Here is a 19252-nt window from a genome sequence, read left to right as displayed (position 1 = left end):
AAAAATATCGAATGTCGTAGAGAAAATCGATTCGTGTGACGACACGCGACTCACGATTTGCGTTAATCAAACGCGCAGCTTCTTTCCACCTATTCAACAAAACAAGAGAGGCGCAAAGAGAGAGATAGTGCTGAGCCAATTTCATGATCACGTCATCCGACGAGAGGAACGTTTTCATCGACTCAGTCACAATCTCGCCATATTCGAGAGTTCTTTTCAACAACTTCAATTCTGCAATGGAAAAAAAAAACGCTTAGCTCTGAAGTAAGATTGTACGTGTAATGGATGTTACGAAAGAAGCTGGCTTGTGCTAAAGAGGCCATTTTTTTAATGTAGCAGCTGCGATGATCGAGAGGACAAGACTGAATAAACTTATCTAGAATTTCGACAACGGCAGAATGATCTTAGTACAAACAAAAGACAGTCAATCATAACAATAAGCTCAATTCTTTTTCCAATTCTTTTTCACTAACTGTTTGCATTTGCTTGAGCACGAGCAGTGGCTTTGGTTTTCTTGCACTCTTCAATGCATTGGCTCACATCTGAGTAGCAGAATTTTTGCAAAAGTCAATCAATGGCTAAGTCTATACCTATACGAGACGTCTTAACGCGAAAGTTTGTGTGAATCTTGTTTCTTTCAATAGCCTATATAAACAGATCGAATATTGAAGTCGCTTTATATAAACATACACGCAAAGGCATGTGCTTCATATAAGATATATCTATACCTCAGGACTTGTGCACGCTGGACAAGTGCATTCGAATAGGTATCGAACGCGAATTCGTTCTTGACGATATTCGATTTTTTACAACATCAAATTGTCAACATTGCTTATAGTGAGCTCAAGGAGGAATGCAATAGAGAGGCAAAAACTTCTACATAAATTCACCTCTTCTCCTTGGCGAATTGGACGAATTGCAAGAGCTCGCAATGTCGTTCTAACATTGAAAACATATAAATTGGGACAGCAGGAAAGATTGAAGAGAGAAAATCTTACTTCTAGGAAAGAAACTACATATAGAAATGTATGCATATATATATATATATATATATATATATATATTAATGTTACTTGGAAAACAAGGCTGTTGCAGCTTTTTCGAGACTTACATCGTTCAGAAGCCCAAAGCCGTTACGACGGTACGACACACAACGGTAATTAATTAAAAACCTTTCAAAAATTACGAAAAAAGGTTTGCCTAATACACCTGGCCAATTAGTTAATCAATTAAATGTTCGTCCACAGCACGATCCATGTACGTTTGAAAAAACGAAATGGTATTCGAGCGCATTTCACTTTCCCATTCAGGATAAAGAGTGTCGTGTGGGTCTAATAATGTAAAACATTTTCTCTATGTATATACGTACGTATTAATATATACACATGCATCTACATCTATGTCTTATCTATATCTATATATTACTTCAAAGCAAGTCACGGAATGGACAGTCTTCGTTGTTTGCTTTTAGAATCTGAAAAGAATAATCAAATACGAGTTGAGCTATTCACTATTCTAATTCCACAAACATCGAGTTGGTCGATCGTTCGTCCTAACATGCGGGAGGTTTCGTAGATGCATTCACGACCAAAGTTCTTCTGCAATCTGGGGCATTCAATCTTGTGAATTCCCCACGCTTTTCTCTGCAAAAGCAAGTCAGTATTTAAAAAACGCCTAATTAAATAGAATAAGTTTTGAAATTTTACACAATAACCCAAAGTGAGGTATCTATAAAGTAGCGATTCCAACTCTAATGTATTCTATGTGGTGGGGGTGGGGCCTACAGCGACCTGGCAATGTTTTCCGCAGTAACGCGAAAATCTGCAAATCGAGCAGCGATACAATTTGTCACATCTGCAAAGAACAAAATTTCCAATCGCACGGAGAAGGCTTAGAGCTCTCGGATGCATTCTACCTGGCTAGGACACTTGGCGGATCATTGGATCACGCACGGCGAACGCAAATGGCTTTTCTTCGAAGACTATTGTCCCTCGGTCGATTGGCTTTGCTGCTACGAAGCCTTTTCCCTTCGTTTGGGTAACAGTCTTGCGATGTTACGAAGTCCCGTAATGTCCGGGTAGCTCCAGAAAAGCGCGCAATTTTTTCTTAACATCGCGGACCATTTTCCTGCATGCTTAAGCAGCCAAAAAGTCAGCACCGACATTAAGAAAAATATTCTTTTGATTTTTCCTTGAAATGGCCTTCAACGTAAGAAATTCTCATGTGTTTACTATTAATTGATGGCATACATCTGCGTTTGTAGAGTAGTCGCAAAAAGCGTTTGCATTCGCGCTCCTGCTTGGCTTGCCATAACGTATACCATATACTTATAAAACATTCACATAACAGACAGTCAAAGAGACGTACAGCGCTCCACAGTAAAACGAATACAATCATTTCTAAAACTTACCCACAAGGACCATAGCTCAATAAAGAATGAGTTTTAGCTAGGTAACACTATATGTTGTTTAGAGAACTCAACCAGGGATACTAGTATCCCTGACTCAACTCAAGGACTGCGATATAAGGAGCCGTTCTTGCATCGCCAAAATTCTCGCTGCTCTCAGGGTAACTTGTGTCTAAGCCAACCTTATTGTCAAATGGAGTTCGCTGGCAGCACGATTGCATTCGGCTAATACTGTTACTGTTACTGTTACTGTTACTCCGCGAATACTGTTCTTTCCAATAACGAATAATTTGTCAAACGCAAAATGTTTACTTAGATAAAAAATAACGCGAAGAAACAAAAAAACAAAATAAAATAAAATAGAAGCTGTCCAAACTCGGGGATTGGCCTCAAACAAAATCAAACTCAATTCAAGTCAATGACACAAACTGGATCACCACGACGACAAGCCTCTTGAAACTCCTCTGTTTGACAAAAAAGACTCGTAAGATGTCGCTGGTAGACCATCGTAGCAGGATGGTCTTTCCCCAAGAAGACTTCATACGAACGAACAGCCTAAAATGAGACATTCAAGTAAAAGTCCTCCTCCGGGATGAAAGCGACTCACACTTTGCATGTATTGCATAACAACTTTGCCTCTTCCTAAATTACGGAGAGAGGTGCAAAGGGCGAGGTAATGTTGAGCCAAAGTCGGGTGGTCGGACGAAAGAAAAGTTTTCGATGACTCAGTAACAATTTCACCAAATTCGAGAGTTCTTTCCCACATGTTTAATTCTGCAAAGAGTAAATAAACGTCTAGTTCTAACAACGATTTGCATGACGAGTGTGTATAGCTACCAAAGCAGGAGGCTTGAGCTAAAGAGGCAATTTCTCGAATGTAACAGCTGCGACGATCAAGAGGAGACGACTTTAAGAATTCATCGATAATTGCTATAGCAGAAACATGATCTAAAACACAAGGCAGTCGATGAATCATGACGTGAAGCTTGGTACAAATTTACTGTTAGCTTTATCTTGAGCACGTGCAGTCGCTTCAATTCTCTTACACTCGTCGATGCATTGCCTCACGTCTGAAGACACGAGTTGCGGCACGACACGGTGCACATGCAAACTATTCGTTTGGGCTTACCTATACCGGGAGTTTGATAGCGAAGTCTGGTGTGAATTTTGTTTTTCTCAATGGCCTATGAAAGAATACTGCTTGAAGTTGTTCACAAAGGCGGGAAGGTAAACGAGTTTTCTATACTTCAGGACTCGTACAAGCCGAGCATTTGCAATCGAATAAGTATCGAACGCGTATTCTTTCTTGACGATATTCCATTGTACCCAACATCAAATTCGGAACATAGTTGATAGTGAGCTAAGAAGAAGGATGCGTGAGAAGAGAAAGGAATACATATACATGTAAGTCATCTATGACACCTCCTCTCCTTTGCGAATTGGACGAATTGCACGAGCTCGCATTGTCTTTCCAACGTTGGAAACGTACACATTGGGACAACAGGAGTGATTGAAGAGCGAAAACCTACATTTCGAGAAAAATAAAGATATCAATTTCAACTACAGTAGCAATAATCTGACTTGGAAAACATTGAGGTTGCAGCCCCGTCAATAACGCCCTGGTCTGTAAGTCCAAAACCGTTGCGACGATACTAAAAGTGCGTGGTACATGCAAGGCTAATAACAAAAAGACTCGTACCTGGCCCATTAGTTGGTCAAAGGACTCTATATCCAATTCACGACCAATGTATTTTTGAGTAAACAAAAAGGTATTTGAACGAATTTCTGTAGCTATTTCAGGACGAAGCGTTTCATTTGGGTCTAAGACAACAAAGGTAACTCCTACATTCCAAATACCTTCTCGCGTAAGAGGAAGACATACTCGAGAGCAAGTCACGAATGGGATTCTCTTCGTTGTTCGCTTTCAGACTCTGTTAGACGATATCCTCATATAACCCTATGATTATTATTGCAATTATTCAAACATCGAGTTTGTCAATTATTCTTCCAAAGAGGCGAATGGTTTCGTTGTAAAAAAGCGCGGGGGTCTTTTGCAATCTCACGCATTCGCTCTTGTGCATCTTCCACGCTTTTCTCTGCAGAAGTGACAAGAAGTAATTTAATTGGTTGGGAACGTTCAGCGTCACAGATAGATCATAGGATTTTTTAAAAATGAGTTCTAAAACGTACTGCACTTTTCACGACAGTTAGTAGCATTAAAAAACTTTATCACGCCTTTGCATACAGAGAAACAGGTTGGGGGTGGGGCTCAGCTCTACCTGGCATGTTTTCCGCAATAACGTGAAAACTGGCATTTCGAGCAGCGATACAATTTCTCTGGGCTAAAATAAAAGAACATGAACGAGGTGAACGTCTATCGACTGCATTTTTACATGTCTAGGCATTCGTGGCACACTTTCTCGGTCTTTCCATCACACACGGCAAACGCAAGAGGCTCTTCTTCGAAGACAAGTTCCCCTCGACTAATAGCCTGTGTCGCGATGTAGCCTCTGCCCTTTGTTTCGATCGCAACCTCTTGCACGAGGCCTTGAGCCGCCATCTTGCGCAGCTTTCCAAGTCCCGTAGTGTCCGGGTTTCTTGAGCGCACAGAAACGTTGTGACATACGCCGTTAAGCTAAGGTACGCCGCACAGTACTGCTAAATGCATCACAGGCAAGTATTGGAAGAAAGTATGCAGGCTAGCAGGCCATAACGTACAGAGGGGACCAAATGTCTCTGCTGAGCCCCAAATTGGCAATGAGAGATAACTCTCGTACGCTTCAACGTAGAACACTCTACTTCGACATTATATTTCTCTGCTTCAATAACAACAGGGCTCGCTGTACCACCCATCTCTTTCGCCTATTTTCCGTCCCCAAGAAAAATGAAGCCAAAGGCTACAGGAGAACTAGTAGAACTTCTAAGCTTGCGCACTACGCAAATGAAGAGACGGGTAAAAGAAAAATTAAAACCAAACTCTCAAAAAAACAAAAAAATAAACACCTTTATTGTCACACAAAAAAGCTTACTTCTTTACTTATTACTTGCAGTTGCCTCAGTAACTCAAACTAACAACATAAGGAACAATGATTAAAAACGCTATAAATAAGAACACACAGGAAAATGTCTTTGTCAGTTACCCACAGTCCTGCAATTTCGAGAAACTAAATTCAAGTCGAAATTCAAACTGGATTGGAGAACTGACGGAACCAGAATAAAACTGAGAGCATCAAACCCTACTTCCTGTCTAATGAGGCAAAGAGGACAAGGACAAGGGTAACGCCTGTGATAGGCCTCCGCTTCAAAATGAGTGCTACAGATGAAAGCAAGACGCTGCAAACCAAATGCGGCCACCGAGACGAATTCCCCGCTCCGAGCGATTTTCAGCAAAGGCGAAAGTGTTGCCTGACGGTAAGTAAACTCCACGTCAAAGTGGTCGCCAATAAAAATGTCAGAGGCCAATCTTTGTTTTGCGCGAGAGTTTGACCGAAAGCATTTAGCCGACTGGCCGTTGACGAGAAGAAGGCACACAAGATACGAATGTGCAATGTACATGCTCTTCTCAGAAGGAACAGGACTTAAGATATTGTAAATAAATCGTTTGGATAACAGTGCTGGTGCGAGATCAGGATATTCAGCAATGACTGCCAAAGCTTCCATCGAAGCGACATATAACTTTGATTGCGGCTCGTCCTTTTGAATAAGGAACAAATCGAAGGCCAACATAGCAAAATCGGCCATTACTTCATACCATAGACATCCGCCCAACGCGCAAAGGAAGTCCGTAGACGACATCCCGCAAAACAAAATAACAAAAGCATTCAGTAAGGACGTGGCACCTTTCACTAAGTCCTTGACCCAATCTTTGATACTTTTCTCAAAAAATGTAACATCACAGATTTCGTCGCCGATGGACGTTAAATTAGACATCAACTGCGGACCAATTTTTGATGCCATTTGATTCCACTTGGTCGGTGGAAGGGCAAGAAGAGCAGGAGTTAAAAAATCCCATTTATCTGATGTTTCTGCCTCGGCTGGGGCGCAAACAAACAGAGAATATTGAAGCGCAAGATTAAGCAGGACAGGCCTCTCGTAAACAAAAGTAGACAACTTCGCCAGAAGTGACATCATGATACTTTTAGTATCATCGTAATCAGTACGTCGATTCGTTTTATGTCGAAGAGTAAATAGAAGAACATTCTGCAGCATCTGCTCCAACGCATCTTTCATGAAAGGACAATCTGTGCACAATAAAGCGGGTATGCTAAAGGACAGCAACGAGGCTATCGAGGAGTCCTCAAAAAAATCGACGTCGGTGAGACAACGCCTCGCAGCAGTGCAAAGCATCGTTGTCAGTGGAACGAGACCATTAGTGACGAATCTGTCATATTCCGTCTCCATAAGTCTTCCAATACTTTCAGGGTTTGCATAGTAGAAATATCGGCCATTTTTGAGAGACTGATTTTGGTGAAACTGGTACTCGAAAGACAAAACGTCAGGAATACCAGAAGAAATAGCAAGTTTTAAAGAAGGACGAGAACTCAACGTCTCGGGAAGCTTCGAAAAAATATCATCGGACAGTATGTTTCCAAGGAATCGCAGCTTATCTAGACGATTTGTTCTCACAAGAAGATCTTCCAAAACGTCCCACCCGCAGTTGTTCGACACATCGAGATGGGTCAGAGACGAAACGCAACGAAGAATGCGACTAAGTGTTACGTGAAAGCGTTGATCGCACGTGGAATCGTCGTCGTCATCCATGGCTATTCTATCTCCAATCACTAATGCATACGATACATCCAGAGTCAAGAGACGCTGCACCTTTCCAAAGAAATCTTCAACCGTAGTTTCACAGCTTTTTCCAGCCTCCCAATCACTGGCGCTCATAATCACAAGGGAATGCATAAACAACTCCTTTAGCCCATCCGATGCAAAAACGTCTGCAGTAGAGAAAACCTCATACCAAGTTATACTAGTTCCGGATAGGTTAAGATGTTGCAAGTGACACAGTGACGTCATCACAGTGCGAAAACAGTCTTTCTCGAGATCCGTGAAGCTTAGGTCCAAATGCCTCAAATTTAAAAACTCTGGAAGAACTTCAAAGCCTACATCGCCCTGCACGTGATTCGCAGCAAAGTACGTCAGGGAGTTCCTCGATGGGGTCTGAACGAGACTTACTACAAAGGGGCTCTATAAACTCCCTAGACACGGACTGAACGATATGTCGATGCTTTTGAGGTGTTCCTGCTCCTTTAGACGCCGAACGATGGCCTCTTCATCGACAGTCATAAGGGAGTAGAGTGGCAGTTTTTTCACGTAGCTTCTATTCCAGAGTAAAACGTCTAACACGCGCGACGTAAGTCTTCCGCGCTGCGCAAGTCTTTCCAGAAGCATGTTTGCTAGAGCCTCGGGCAAGACGCTGTTTTCCGAATGAGGAAGAACGATTTCGGCTATTGACGGCAGCGGAGACGCTGGTACATTCGCATCTGTGAGATGATCAGTCGATGACGGGAGAGTTCTGCAGAGGCACGAGAGGCACAAGTCCGAAAGAGAGAGGAAACAGCGAGGATTCATTTCTGAACACGTGACTTAGACTTCTCCTCGATCCCGGATAAGGTAGACTAGTAGTGATTCTGTTCAAGTGATTCTGTTCAATGTATTCACGCTAATTTGAAGCCCACCGATAGAGGGCCGGCGCGACCGGTCCGGCAGCTGCCGGACAAGCATTTTCGACGTTCTCTTCTGAGCTTATTCCCAGCTAAACCCAGCTTCTTTTCCAGACACAAAGCAAAGAAATAGCGGCATTGTACTCGCAGGCCAAAAAAGCAGCGAAATCGTTTTCTGAAAGCGACAGGAACAAGGTACAAACGGTTGGGAGACGACTGCGTCACGATCGAGGTGAAATAACGCGTTTCTCTAGCTCTCGCATCTGATCGTGCGACAGCGCTTTGCTTTCAGCCGTCTCAGCGGACCACACCACGAACGTCGACTCTCCTTCAATGACGTCACAGGTGATAGTGATTATTTTACGACGGAAAAACCCTCGAGCGTATTGGCCGGGCTGCCGGGCGCCGTACATATGATTACCTAGCTACACAATCTGCCTAAAATATATCAATAGAATGTTACTTGATTAATAAACCGTCCTCTTATAAAAGGCTAAAATGAACTCAAATAGGAATATTTCTCGTGATTACAGTGCATAGATATATGCGGGGTCGGTGTGCTGTAGTACTCACCTACACATAGTGTTCTTCGTTGCGCCGTCAGCTGCTCCGTGCTTCGTATAGATATAGAGATTTGGATCGATCGCCAACGCACGGTAGTGTCCGTTAGAGGAAGCGCGCCCACGCTATTGGAAAGGCTGTCAGCTTGTTTGAGGGTAAACTCGCACACGCTCTGATTCGTTTTCGCGTGATTACAGAGCATAGATATGCGGTATCGGTGTGCTGTAGTCACCCATACATACTGTTCTTCCTTACCCCGTCAGCTGCTCCGTAGTTGATATATATAGAGATTAGGATCGATCGCCAACGCACCGTATTGTCCGTTAGAGGAAGCGCGCCCATGCTATTGGAAAGGCCGTCAGCTGGTCTGAGGGTGGACTCGCACGCGCTCTGATTCGTCCTCGCATTGTACAAGTATCCGTGGCTTGCGCGGCTTAACCTCATTTTCCTCCTAGCTCGGCAAATCGGTTCTTTTGTGAATGGGATCGACTCAATCGCTTGCTTACTTCGCAGTTCTCCTTCTTCGACTCTCATCGACTGCGGACGCGAGAACCTGTGTTTGGACGGGTGGAAATCGTTGGAGCGATCCTAACAACTGGAGTTGCAACATGTAAGAAGGGTGTTGATTTTTCAAGTTGTCGCTTGGTGAAATTATCTCACCAGTCAGTACGTTACGCTTTGAAATACATTATACCGCTGTACCAGTTTATTCGGAGGTGGTATCAGCCTTCATCGACTATATATTTCTTAGAATCCCTCGGTCGTCGGATGATGTGAGGATCTCGTCGTCACGATCCTTCGACGTGATCGTCGATCAAAACACAACAATCAAGTCCCTGAAAATTCTTTCCGATTCAATTCGTCTCGTCGTCGACACCAGCGTCACATTGACGGTCACGTCAAAATTCAGTTCGGTCGGCTCGACGCTGAGTGTACGCGGAACCCTCAATGCGAGCGTCTTCGTCTGGTCCGGAGAAGTCATCGACGGCAGTCAAACGTCGAGCTCCGTTCGAGGTCGCATAGTCGTCAACGACCTAGCTCTCGTCAAACGCGGTTTCTACAACGAGAAGCGCCTACGCAACGTCATCTGGACGAGTCGTCAGCGTTTCACGTTCGCACCGTCGATGAATCGATCCGTTGTCTTCTGTCGCGCCTGTCACGTCGTCAACGAGGCGTCGTCGACAATGACGTTGAGAGGGACCAAACTTGAATCTGACGGTGACGAAGTGAAGGCGGATTTGGACGGCTTTTCGACAGGTATCGTCAATCGAGGCTTCGTCGTCGTCGAACTGATTAGCGATTATTCTGTTCGTTGGAACGTCGCGAATTGCGGTGGTCGAATTCAAATTTTCGGCGTTCAACGTTCCCAGCATCGGTTGCAATGACCCTGCATCGTCGATGGGTGAACGACGGCTCGATTCGACTCTACGCTGTTTCGCTTCGTCTTGGTCACGCCAACGTGTCGACGAGATCGGAAAATGGCACCTGGGCAGTCCATTCGTATCCTGCGACGAGTGAAGAGTACGCGCTCGGCTCTTGGAAGAACCTCCTTGCCCAATACGATCAGGACGTGTGGAACGGGAGCTTTGTCGTTCGAATCGACGTCGGATACGGTCTCTCGTCTTCGAAGTTTTCCTTTTTTCGGTTCGAAACGTACGGTTACGTCAACCTTTATTTGAACAATTCAGTCGAGTTTGCCGACGGTTTGTATATGGATCGTCACGGCGAACTTTCGTTCATTCGTAGAACATTCATCAATCTGCGTTCTGTGGCCGCTATAGGAAATCTAGTTACCGGTCAAGCGTTCGTCCGCGAAGGTTGGAATCTGACAATTGGAAACGCGACGTTTTATCGTCGCTCGACAATCGACGACGATGCGATTGTAACGGCAACGAACGGGCAAGAATCGACGCTAGACTTCTACGACGAGCTCGTCGCGGATCGGCGAGGAGTCCTGAGCGTCGTCGATGCGACGATGAACTGTCACTCGGACGTCGTGCAATCAGGAGCAATGATACAAATCGGCAACGGTCGCATGAGCGTCGACGGTCGTTTCTCATTCGAAGCGGGCGAGCTCGCGGCGGCGAACGGAACGATTTGGTTTCGCGGTGGTTTCGACATCGTCGGCCATTGGGACAAAGTGTTCACAAACGTTCGCATTCGTATCGACGCTCCGACAGACGGAATTCCGAGCACGCTGCAAACTGGCTTTTCCTCCTACTCCTTTACCTTAGGTGGCGACGGTTTGATAATCGGTCGGGAATCGGTTATTGTAGACGTTTGCGAGACGCGCCAATTTCATGTTCTCGATCCCGTTCGCTGGCTACCGGATCCGAGCCTTGGCGTCGTGACGACGTTCATTAATTCCGGTTTGCTCGTTCGTCGCGATCGTCCTGGCACGGCGGTAATCTACGGACACTACGTCGGAAACGAGGAGAGCATTCACACAACGGCGAAGAGCCTCGTCGTATTTCGCTCGTTACCCGAGGGAAAGACAGCGACTTGGACGAATCGCGAAGGCGGTAGTTAGAACGACTCGTCAAACTGGAATCCTCGTCGCGTCCCTCTTTCGACCGACGTCGTGCACATCGCGCTTCCAGGGAGTTATCGGATATCGATACCCGAAGGTCTTGTCGTCAAAGTGACTGGGTTGTATGCCGAGTCGACGGACGTCGAGTTGGTGATCGAGTCTTCGGCTCAACTTATCGTATCAGAATTTGATGCTCGTGTAGCGAATTTGACTGTGAAAGGTTTTCTTCAGTCGACGTGGTTCAGATGGAGCGGACGGCAACTCGAAGGCGATGTGGCTTCGGCAACGAGCCGGAGTCGTCTCGTCGTCACGACGTCGTTTATAATCAATCATACGTGGAAGTCACAGTTACAAGCTTATTCGGCATTTGGTGGTGGAAAACAGAGGCAACTTGACCAACGAGGCATTGTTTGATAAACTCGAATGCGTCCATTGCACGATTTACAACTACGGTGTTTACTCGGTTAAGGGAGTGCAGCATTTGAACTCTTTCAAGGCTCCGCCCATTGATGGTTTTCGATCGGGGTTAATTAACTACGGTTTCGTCAACATTTAAGTTGTTGGCTGGCTTGAGTGGTATTGGGACTTGCGTAACTACGGCAACTTCTCTGTCTTCGCCGGAATTCTGTTACGATTTCAGTTTTTTGTCAATTGTACTGTCAAATTACAAGCAGATCAGCTTTTACGGTATCGGAGTTACCGTTCACGGATCAACGCGCTTCTCGAAAGGGAATGGCTCAATTGATTTCTTTGGGTCTCCCTACATATTTCGCGGCGGTCGGGAATCCTACTTTGAAGAAAACTCGACAACGTGGGATTTTTCCCGGCGATGCCATTTAACAATTTGGACCATGTTCGACAACGTCTACCATTTTAACAGAATTGTTTTCAAAGGAAGTTGGGACATTTTCATCGACGCTCCTCAAGGCGGCAACCCGAATCCGAATCGTTTTTTCATTCATTCGCTTCTAGAAATGCATCGCAGCAGCACGCTTCTTCTAAACTTTGTTTATGTGCTTGAACAAACGGCCAATTGGAAATTTATTATTTCACCAAAGGCTCGAGTGAACTTGGGACACTTGCGAATCGATCGCGCGTGGACCGTAAGTGTTGGCGCGGGGGCTTCATTTGACGTTCAAGGCGAGCTCTCCATTCAACGACACGCGCTCCTAAGTCTTTCCTCCGGACCAAATTCGGTCTTTGGCGATGTTTTTACTTTGCATCGCAAAGGAAATTTATCTCTCAGCGATCGACTCGTGACTATGAATTCCAAGTGGACACTCGACGGGCACGTCAATTTGAGCAACTCTACGACGGTAGTCAAAGGAAAGTTGAATTGGAATCGCGGCTTCGTCAAAGGTCGCCAGTCGGCAACGGTGCGATTGCTAAGAGGATGCGAAATAGCAGGAAGTTTACCAAAGACGCTGGACGGCATTGCAGTAGAAATCGCAGCGGATAAACACTCCGTCCAACACGGTATCATTGCCGAATATTTTCAGTCAAAGAAATGGCAGTTAGGCATGCACGAAACGAAGCCGTTATACGATCTGCATTTTCCTGGCACTGATAGTGTAGGTCCTTACACCAAGACGTTGCCACCAGAGTTCGACTTGCCGTCGACGAAAGGAGAAATGATACGATTCAAGCCCTCCTTCGATAGCGAACCTGAAATGATCAAACCTGTCCGGTCGCCTGGGTGGTCGCCGTCGGTTCTGGCGCTTTCACCGTCGGAAGTCACGGAGCCGTTCATCCTTAGCTACGCGGCGCGTTTGTCGACTTACTTGCAAATAGATAGAAGTGGCTTCTACACCTTCTTCTTTTCAATGGGGAGAGGGTTGAAGATTCGCCTTTCTCTCGACGGCACTTTCTACTACAAATCGAATGTCAGCCTCAGTTTTCTAGACGAGGTAGAGACGTCGGCTATTCATATAAAAGCCGGACTTCGACTCATGAGAGTCGACTACATTTCTCAAGACAAAGAGCTTCGGAAAACACATTCAGCTACTTATCGGTGAAGTACGCAGGACCTGATGTTCCCAAGCAACTCATTCCTAGTGCTAAACTCTACGCCGTTCGATACAATGAAGTGAAAGCAGTCTACGAAGGGTCTTCTTCTAGCATTAAATTTCTGGGAGACGATAGAGTGTGCAAGTCGCAGTTGTCTGTCGATGAGTTGACCGCTGACTACTTTGCTAGTGTTAGTCGCTGCAGAGTGAGCGGAACTGGAAAGTTGCTCACTCAGAATTTCGTCAACATAACGGTTGGAGTATCGGGCATTTTGGACGTACGTGGCTACGAACACAAACTGGCCAAAGCCTCCGGTCGGTGACAGAACTCGGCTGACCGTCAATGGGATGGTAGTGAAAAGAGCGGGAGACGGCAGGACGGAGTTGAATACCGTTTATAACGTCAACGTCAACGTCACGTCCGGTTGTGTGAAGAGCTACTCAGGGTGACTCGATTTTGTTTCACTCCGTTTCGTGCATTTTTTCTTTGCGTCGATGAGCGTGCATGTGTGTCTTACTTCTTTGACGTTTTCTTCGTTTCTTTCTTGCCAGATGGTGACTTTGTCATAGTGAATTCATGCATGAAAAACATGTGTGTATCAATTGCACAGCAGGTGTGTTTTAGGGCTTGCTGCCTTTGCGCAGTTTCTTCTAAATTCCTAATTCAAAAGAGTCGAGGATGAATATCCATTTTTGTCGTTCGCCAACATGACGAAGCTATGTGATAGCGATGATAAGATGCGGCGACGGCTGTTGCGTTACTTTATCTACCCTTTTCCCTAAAGAAAACGAATGGGGAGAGAGTATAGTGTCGTTTCTCAAGCTATCCCATCACTACCCTAACAGTAAGAGCAGGCGTACCTAAGAAGAGGATTGTAGTAAGCACCTATTTAGTTACCTATACATGGGAGAGCAAAGCTATACCTATATTGTTTCTCAATCTGTCGTCGTAAACGTTGCACAACCCATTCGAGTTCAAAAATATTCGACTTCGGACTGAAATGCAAGAGCCGTTCACGATGACGGCACATACAGTCAGAAGATCGCGCGCGAAAATTTTTGACCACGCCCACTTTTTTTACCTGACCACGCCTACTCAAAGCATATTTGCTAATTCTATTCGACGCGCGCAGTGCACTACGGTACGCAGAAAATCTTTCTGTCTTCGTAAATGCTACTTCTTTCTTTGCAATTCAATAGTAAAATAATGAAAGTTAGGCTGGAGGGGGGGGGGGGGGGGGGGGCGCGCCTGTGCGCCCCCCCTGGATCCGCCCCTGAGACGTCTGCCTCTCCGGTTGATGTCTCTTGAAGCTGAAATGAACCGTCTTTTACAGAGAAAAGCGACGTGTAAATTTAATTAAACATTATTTGAAATTGTTTATCTTTTTTAGGTGGTCGTTTGGAGTTGTCTTCTGGGAGACATTCACTTTCGGTACATGCTCATTTGTTTTTGAAGGATTTCTCATCTTTGCCATCCGTTGAACGAGTCGAGTAAATATTTGGCGCTAAACGCTGTCTCTGAACCATTTTGCCCAGTAGTTTGATTTGCGATGTCTTCCACGTGCACGCGTGCTAATACATATTTATACTTTGTTAGCTTATCCGGGTAGTGGTCTAAGAAAAGCAAACCTTTTGACTGAGTATTTTCGCAGGGCGCGCTTCACTCATGCGGATTGGCCTTCCAAAGCAGCTTCTCTACGTGTTGGGGCTTTTTCGAAAAGGTAAGGCTCCCTAACGGGTCCCGCGAACGGATTTTCGCATTGCGAAGCGTACGATAAAGCTCGCGACTCGTCTACGTTATACAGTGTGACGCTGCACTAAGTTCCTACATTTTGACAAAGCTTTTGACGCGCCTCAAGTCTTTCCCATCGCCCTAGAGTCGAATTTACGGATCTCCCTTTTGCAGCCCATCTCTCGTCCACCGTACGTCGAATTCTTTACTCTAATGCACGAGGGAAAGCTAAAAGGTAGGTTTTCATGTGAGGGGAATTAGACAAGCACGCGATGTTTGAAACGCCCCTGCAAGCGAAAATGTCGTGGCCCTTGCAGTGCTGAACCCCTAATGGGGCCTCACCCCATTGTCTCGTTTCCGTCATACAGACTTGCGTTTATTAGTTGTTTCCCTCACTCCCATAGAAACGATTCATAGGGAGAAGAGTAAAAACGTGTTCTCTTGCTCCCATAGCTTTGATGTCTGTTGTGTCTCTTTACTTGACTTCACAATATCGATTATTTATGAATCGAAGTCTGTAGGGTCTCTACTTGACTTCGCAGGATCGATCATAGACGTCCAACGAACAGGTACCCAAGTATCTCTGGATAAAGACGCATCTAAAATTGGAGTTTGTACATTTTTAATTGAGATTGCAAATCATGTTGGACTGTATTTTCTTCAGTTCTTGTGTTTCTCTTTGCAGAAGCTTTTGTGCTTCTTGGCAATGTGCCAATGCATCTGCCTGTTCATATATCACAGTAGGAATATGCAGCCAGTCAACAAAATATTCTACTAATTTACTAATAGTTGAGACAACTTCCTGCAAGCCTGATAATTAATAACCAGGCGACCACACGGACTTGTATTTTTCTCGCGTGCTTGTCACCAACGTAGACACAATGTTTCGACGTCGAGAAAGCAACGTGGCCTTGCGCTTGTTTAAAATAATCGATGTTTCTGCTTGTAGGTTTGACTTGCCGGACAGACTCGACCAAAGGACGGTGGGATCGTTTTACAATGATATAGATTCATCTTTAATGACGTCGTTATGCAGATGAGCCGCCAGTATTGGGACGATGTTTAGACTATTGGACTTTAAGCTAGAAAGGGTTTGGGAGTTATATGAAGTTTGCGTCTCTTTAGGAGACGATACATTCATATGAACTTTACTTCTCTTTAGGTGACTATAAAGTTTCCGTCTTGATTTCTCTTCAGGTCTGTCATTTGAAAGTCTACATATTTTTCAGATTAAAAGACGTTTGTGGAAACATAGTGGCATTGAAGCCAAAGCGCCTATGCCCATAGTTCAGGAGTCTCAATAGTCAAATATTCGTTTGAATATATGGAATTGATATTTTGTACATACTGTACCTCTTCTTGCAGTTTTCGAAGGCACAGTCTGTGTTCTCTGAAAGATGAACCCTATGCCAGGTATGCATAGTCTTTCCTCATACTGTGAGAGGTCGTATTAAGCATGGGCCCACTTGAAATCCTCTGAAGTTCTAGAAGAGAGAGGGGGTATCCGGATAGACGTTTTTGCATACAGCTATTGATGTCTCTTTTTAGGCACTCTTTCTCGAAGAAAGAAAATTATTCTTGTAACGCAGCCAGCGCTTCTGAAGCCCTTCTATTTGCGCGGTTCGTTCAGCGTGTACACGACAGATAGATTCAATACCATCAGAATCCTAATCGCTCGTTGCTCCAAGTACGGGGAGAGCTCTATGCACGTGAGCGGTATCGCTATCTATTTTTTACGGCCTCGATCCCCCTAGGGACGATACGACTCTAATAAAGTAAGAATTCTAAATCGGCCTTTAATTAAGAGTTATAGTTAATAGGAGCGGTGTAGACAATAAACGCATGACCTTCTTTGGGGCACCGGGCCGTAAATACTACCGTAATTGATTGAAACGGTTTCTCTCTTATGAGGTGGTGCCCTGCTCACGTTTCGAATCCCTCAAGTCCAAAAAGTAGAATGGTCGATTGTACTGTAGCCTACTTCTAACCGTAGACGTGAGGAACAGGACAAGCTTTAATTAAATCCAGAGAAACGGCATCTCATTATCTTGAAGTCTCTACCTGTGCTCCATCGCTTCGTCGATCACGCATCAAAATGAAAGGTACATCGTATTCTTTGCTTCAGCTAAGCTAATTTGTATTTTTTAGGAAGTGGGGGTCCTGAGCACGACCCCGTTATTGAAAAACTGCTCGCGCGGGGTCCCGGGCAAGACCCCGTGAAAAAAAACTGCCTCGAAGGGGTCCTGGGCAAGACCCCGTCGAAACTGCCCGTACATGAAAACGCGAGGGGAAACTCTGTGCAATTTTTTTCAATTTATTAAATAAAGCAAACGTCCCTTCCCTTACAAAACCGCGAGCAGTTTTTGATGATGGGGTCTTGCTCAGGACCCCGTTCGAGCAGTTTTTTGATGACGGGGTCTTGCTCAGGACCCCAAGTTAACGCCTACGCAAAAGAAATTACGACTGGCAGCTTTCTCTTAGGAGCGCTTACCTGCTCATCCATTGGTTCCATTAGCTCACGTCAAAGACTCTACAACAAACATTAGAATTAAAACACAAAGATGAATAAATTTAAAAAGGACGATTGTTTCTTTGCAGCAGAAAAGAAGTTCGCCGGAAAATACGGCGTCGTGAATTTCCATTGCTCAAGAGAGCATAATCTTGTACAATTTCAAAACTATTTAACTGATGCAGAAACCATAGAAATATCCCTATACCCGGAGCATACATCCTTTGGCCAAATTGCACGGCGATATTACCGAAGTATGCAGGTAAGACAGAGAGAAGCTGAGTGGGCCGCAGTCGACACCTGACTAACAACTTGGTTCGCGTACGAAAAAGTCCGTTTTCCACCACGTACGGTTTGGTTTGCCCTTGTCCTGTGCCTGTGTATCAGGAAGCTTAGCGTGTGGGAGCGGGGCTCTTCAGCGATCTTACCTCGTGTAATTCTCGAAATATTTTGCTGTCTTCGTCGTTACGCGAATTTGAGGCGATTATCTTTTGCTGAAGTGACGTTGTGACTCGTGCGTCGGCTCGAGAGATGTAGTAAACTAATCGGAGGAAACGGTTCGAGTTCTACGTAACGTACGTTTCCGCCTTGCATGGAGTCTCCGTTTGACAATCGTTGCTCTTTTTGTGCGTTGACAAATCTAAACGTGCCCGAAACGAACGAGGAATAGTAGAAGAAGAAAGCCTTACTGTCTCCTGCATGCCTTTTATCCGAATCAGGTCGTATTTCGAGATGTCATATCTAAACGTGAAGAAATAAAAGCGTTTTCGTCAACTACGTACGTGTTTATACCGTTTTGTTGCACTGCGTACATGTAGTCTTTATATAATGTGCTGTTCGTAAGTGTTTTAGCGCAGATATTTGTCCTTTTACGGCAACTTTCGAAAACCTTTGTTTTGTCACTACTTTTATTGCGAGTCCAACATCATGAGCTGGAATATGCATAACAGTTGTGAGGTTTACATAATGGGAGTCGAAAAGCGAAGGCTCGGGCGAATCTAGTTTTTCTCAATCTACGAAAGAATCCTGCTTGGAGGTCAGTGAGAGAAATCCCTACGATTGGACTCATAAATATGTATGGAGACAAAATATGACCATGTTCTTCGAGATAGACAATTTTCTCCATTGTTTCAACGAAACTTGTACAGGCTAGAGAAAATGGAGTGCCTCCATCCTAAATAAGAGTGATGAGTCCAACTATCAGAAATCTATTTTAATTAGGTCATGATCTGTGTTTTTCACGTTGAAATTTGCACGGTGACTGACGAGCCATTCATACGAAAAATGAAGTGGCCGGATTCCGTCCTGCATCCGTACGTACAGTATCAGTTAGGCTCGCATTGGTACTTATTCTCCGAAAAAATCTAGCGTGGCCATAGGGGTAGACGGCACCGGAATCGCTGCTGTATCGCGTTTTTACCGAATCAAGTGAAAGTGATCATTGAATAATGCCAATACGCACTTTCACGCGGTTGATTTTTTTCTAGTTGGTCGTACGGTGCAATGCTCTGGGAGATCGCTACACTAGATAAAGTTATCTGTATCTCAAGCGTTGAATATATCCATGGATTCTCCTTAGGTGTTCATAAACGACGTCTAGCGTCTCTGCGCCTTCGCCGGTGATTGTTTCTGCGTGTGCGTGTATGCGTATGTGCGGTGGTGGGCTATTTAGGGTAGTACATCGTTCTAAGCAGCGTCTCTGATTGTCTTACCTCGAAACTCCGTGCTCCGAGTGCGTTGTCTGGACATCTAACTGATCGATCCTCGCGATAGCTTTCTTAGACAGCTAGCGAACCCGTTGTCGAGTCACAGGCAGCTTTTATAGGTCAAATCGGACCGTT

The 19252-nt window shown here is 44.8% G+C and overlaps 2 protein-coding genes and 2 long non-coding RNA genes across 9 annotated transcripts; 2 read left to right on the top strand and 2 right to left on the bottom strand.

Annotated features, from left to right (window-relative positions):
• Positions 1 to 2740: 2740 nt before the first annotated feature.
• On the bottom strand, positions 2741 to 4152 carry LOC136196544 (N-lysine methyltransferase SMYD2-like). The gene is made up of 9 exons (XM_065986110.1): positions 4107 to 4152; positions 3989 to 4059; positions 3830 to 3932; positions 3654 to 3767; positions 3537 to 3591; positions 3409 to 3477; positions 3245 to 3355; positions 3015 to 3181; positions 2741 to 2962 (listed from the first exon to the last, which is right to left on the bottom strand). Exons 1-9 carry the CDS (start codon positions 4113 to 4115, stop codon positions 2813 to 2815), a joined length of 849 nt encoding a protein of 282 aa, XP_065842182.1. The 5' UTR covers positions 4116 to 4152; the 3' UTR covers positions 2741 to 2812.
• Positions 4153 to 8062: 3910 nt separating this feature from the next.
• LOC136197049 (uncharacterized) lies at positions 8063 to 13734 on the top strand. Of its 3 annotated transcripts, none has more exons than XM_065986731.1 (4): positions 8063 to 8268; positions 8328 to 8418; positions 9090 to 9244; positions 9386 to 13734. In XM_065986731.1, the coding sequence occupies exon 4, from the start codon at positions 12016 to 12018 to the stop codon at positions 13177 to 13179; it is 1164 nt and encodes a 387-aa protein (XP_065842803.1). In that variant the 5' UTR covers positions 8063 to 8268; positions 8328 to 8418; positions 9090 to 9244; positions 9386 to 12015; the 3' UTR covers positions 13180 to 13734. The 3 variants fall into 2 exon arrangements, with proteins under 3 accessions (XP_065842803.1, XP_065842805.1, XP_065842804.1); XM_065986732.1 differs by having other exon boundaries at positions 8063 to 8305; positions 8366 to 8418.
• A 1052-nt stretch (positions 13735 to 14786) lies between these two features.
• Positions 14787 to 15512, top strand: LOC136196445 (uncharacterized). The gene is made up of 3 exons (XR_010672200.1): positions 14787 to 14891; positions 15048 to 15137; positions 15417 to 15512. It is a non-coding gene; the product is annotated as an uncharacterized lncRNA (long non-coding RNA).
• Positions 15513 to 17223: 1711 nt separating this feature from the next.
• Positions 17224 to 19252, bottom strand: LOC136196444 (uncharacterized). 4 transcript variants are annotated; one of them, XR_010672197.1, is made up of 4 exons: positions 18204 to 19252; positions 18101 to 18152; positions 17840 to 18051; positions 17224 to 17787 (listed from the first exon to the last, which is right to left on the bottom strand). It is a non-coding gene; the product is annotated as an uncharacterized lncRNA (long non-coding RNA). The 4 variants fall into 4 exon arrangements; XR_010672199.1 differs by having other exon boundaries at positions 17840 to 18152; positions 18204 to 18716; positions 19124 to 19252; XR_010672198.1 differs by having other exon boundaries at positions 17840 to 18152; positions 18204 to 18585; positions 19124 to 19252.

The sequence above is a fragment of the Oscarella lobularis genome, chromosome 16 (assembly GCF_947507565.1).
Source record: "Oscarella lobularis chromosome 16, ooOscLobu1.1, whole genome shotgun sequence".
Taxonomy (NCBI): Eukaryota; Metazoa; Porifera; class Homoscleromorpha; order Homosclerophorida; family Oscarellidae; genus Oscarella; species Oscarella lobularis.
The sequence above is the reverse complement of the archived record's forward strand: the minus strand, read 5'-3'. Positions and strand labels throughout refer to the sequence as shown.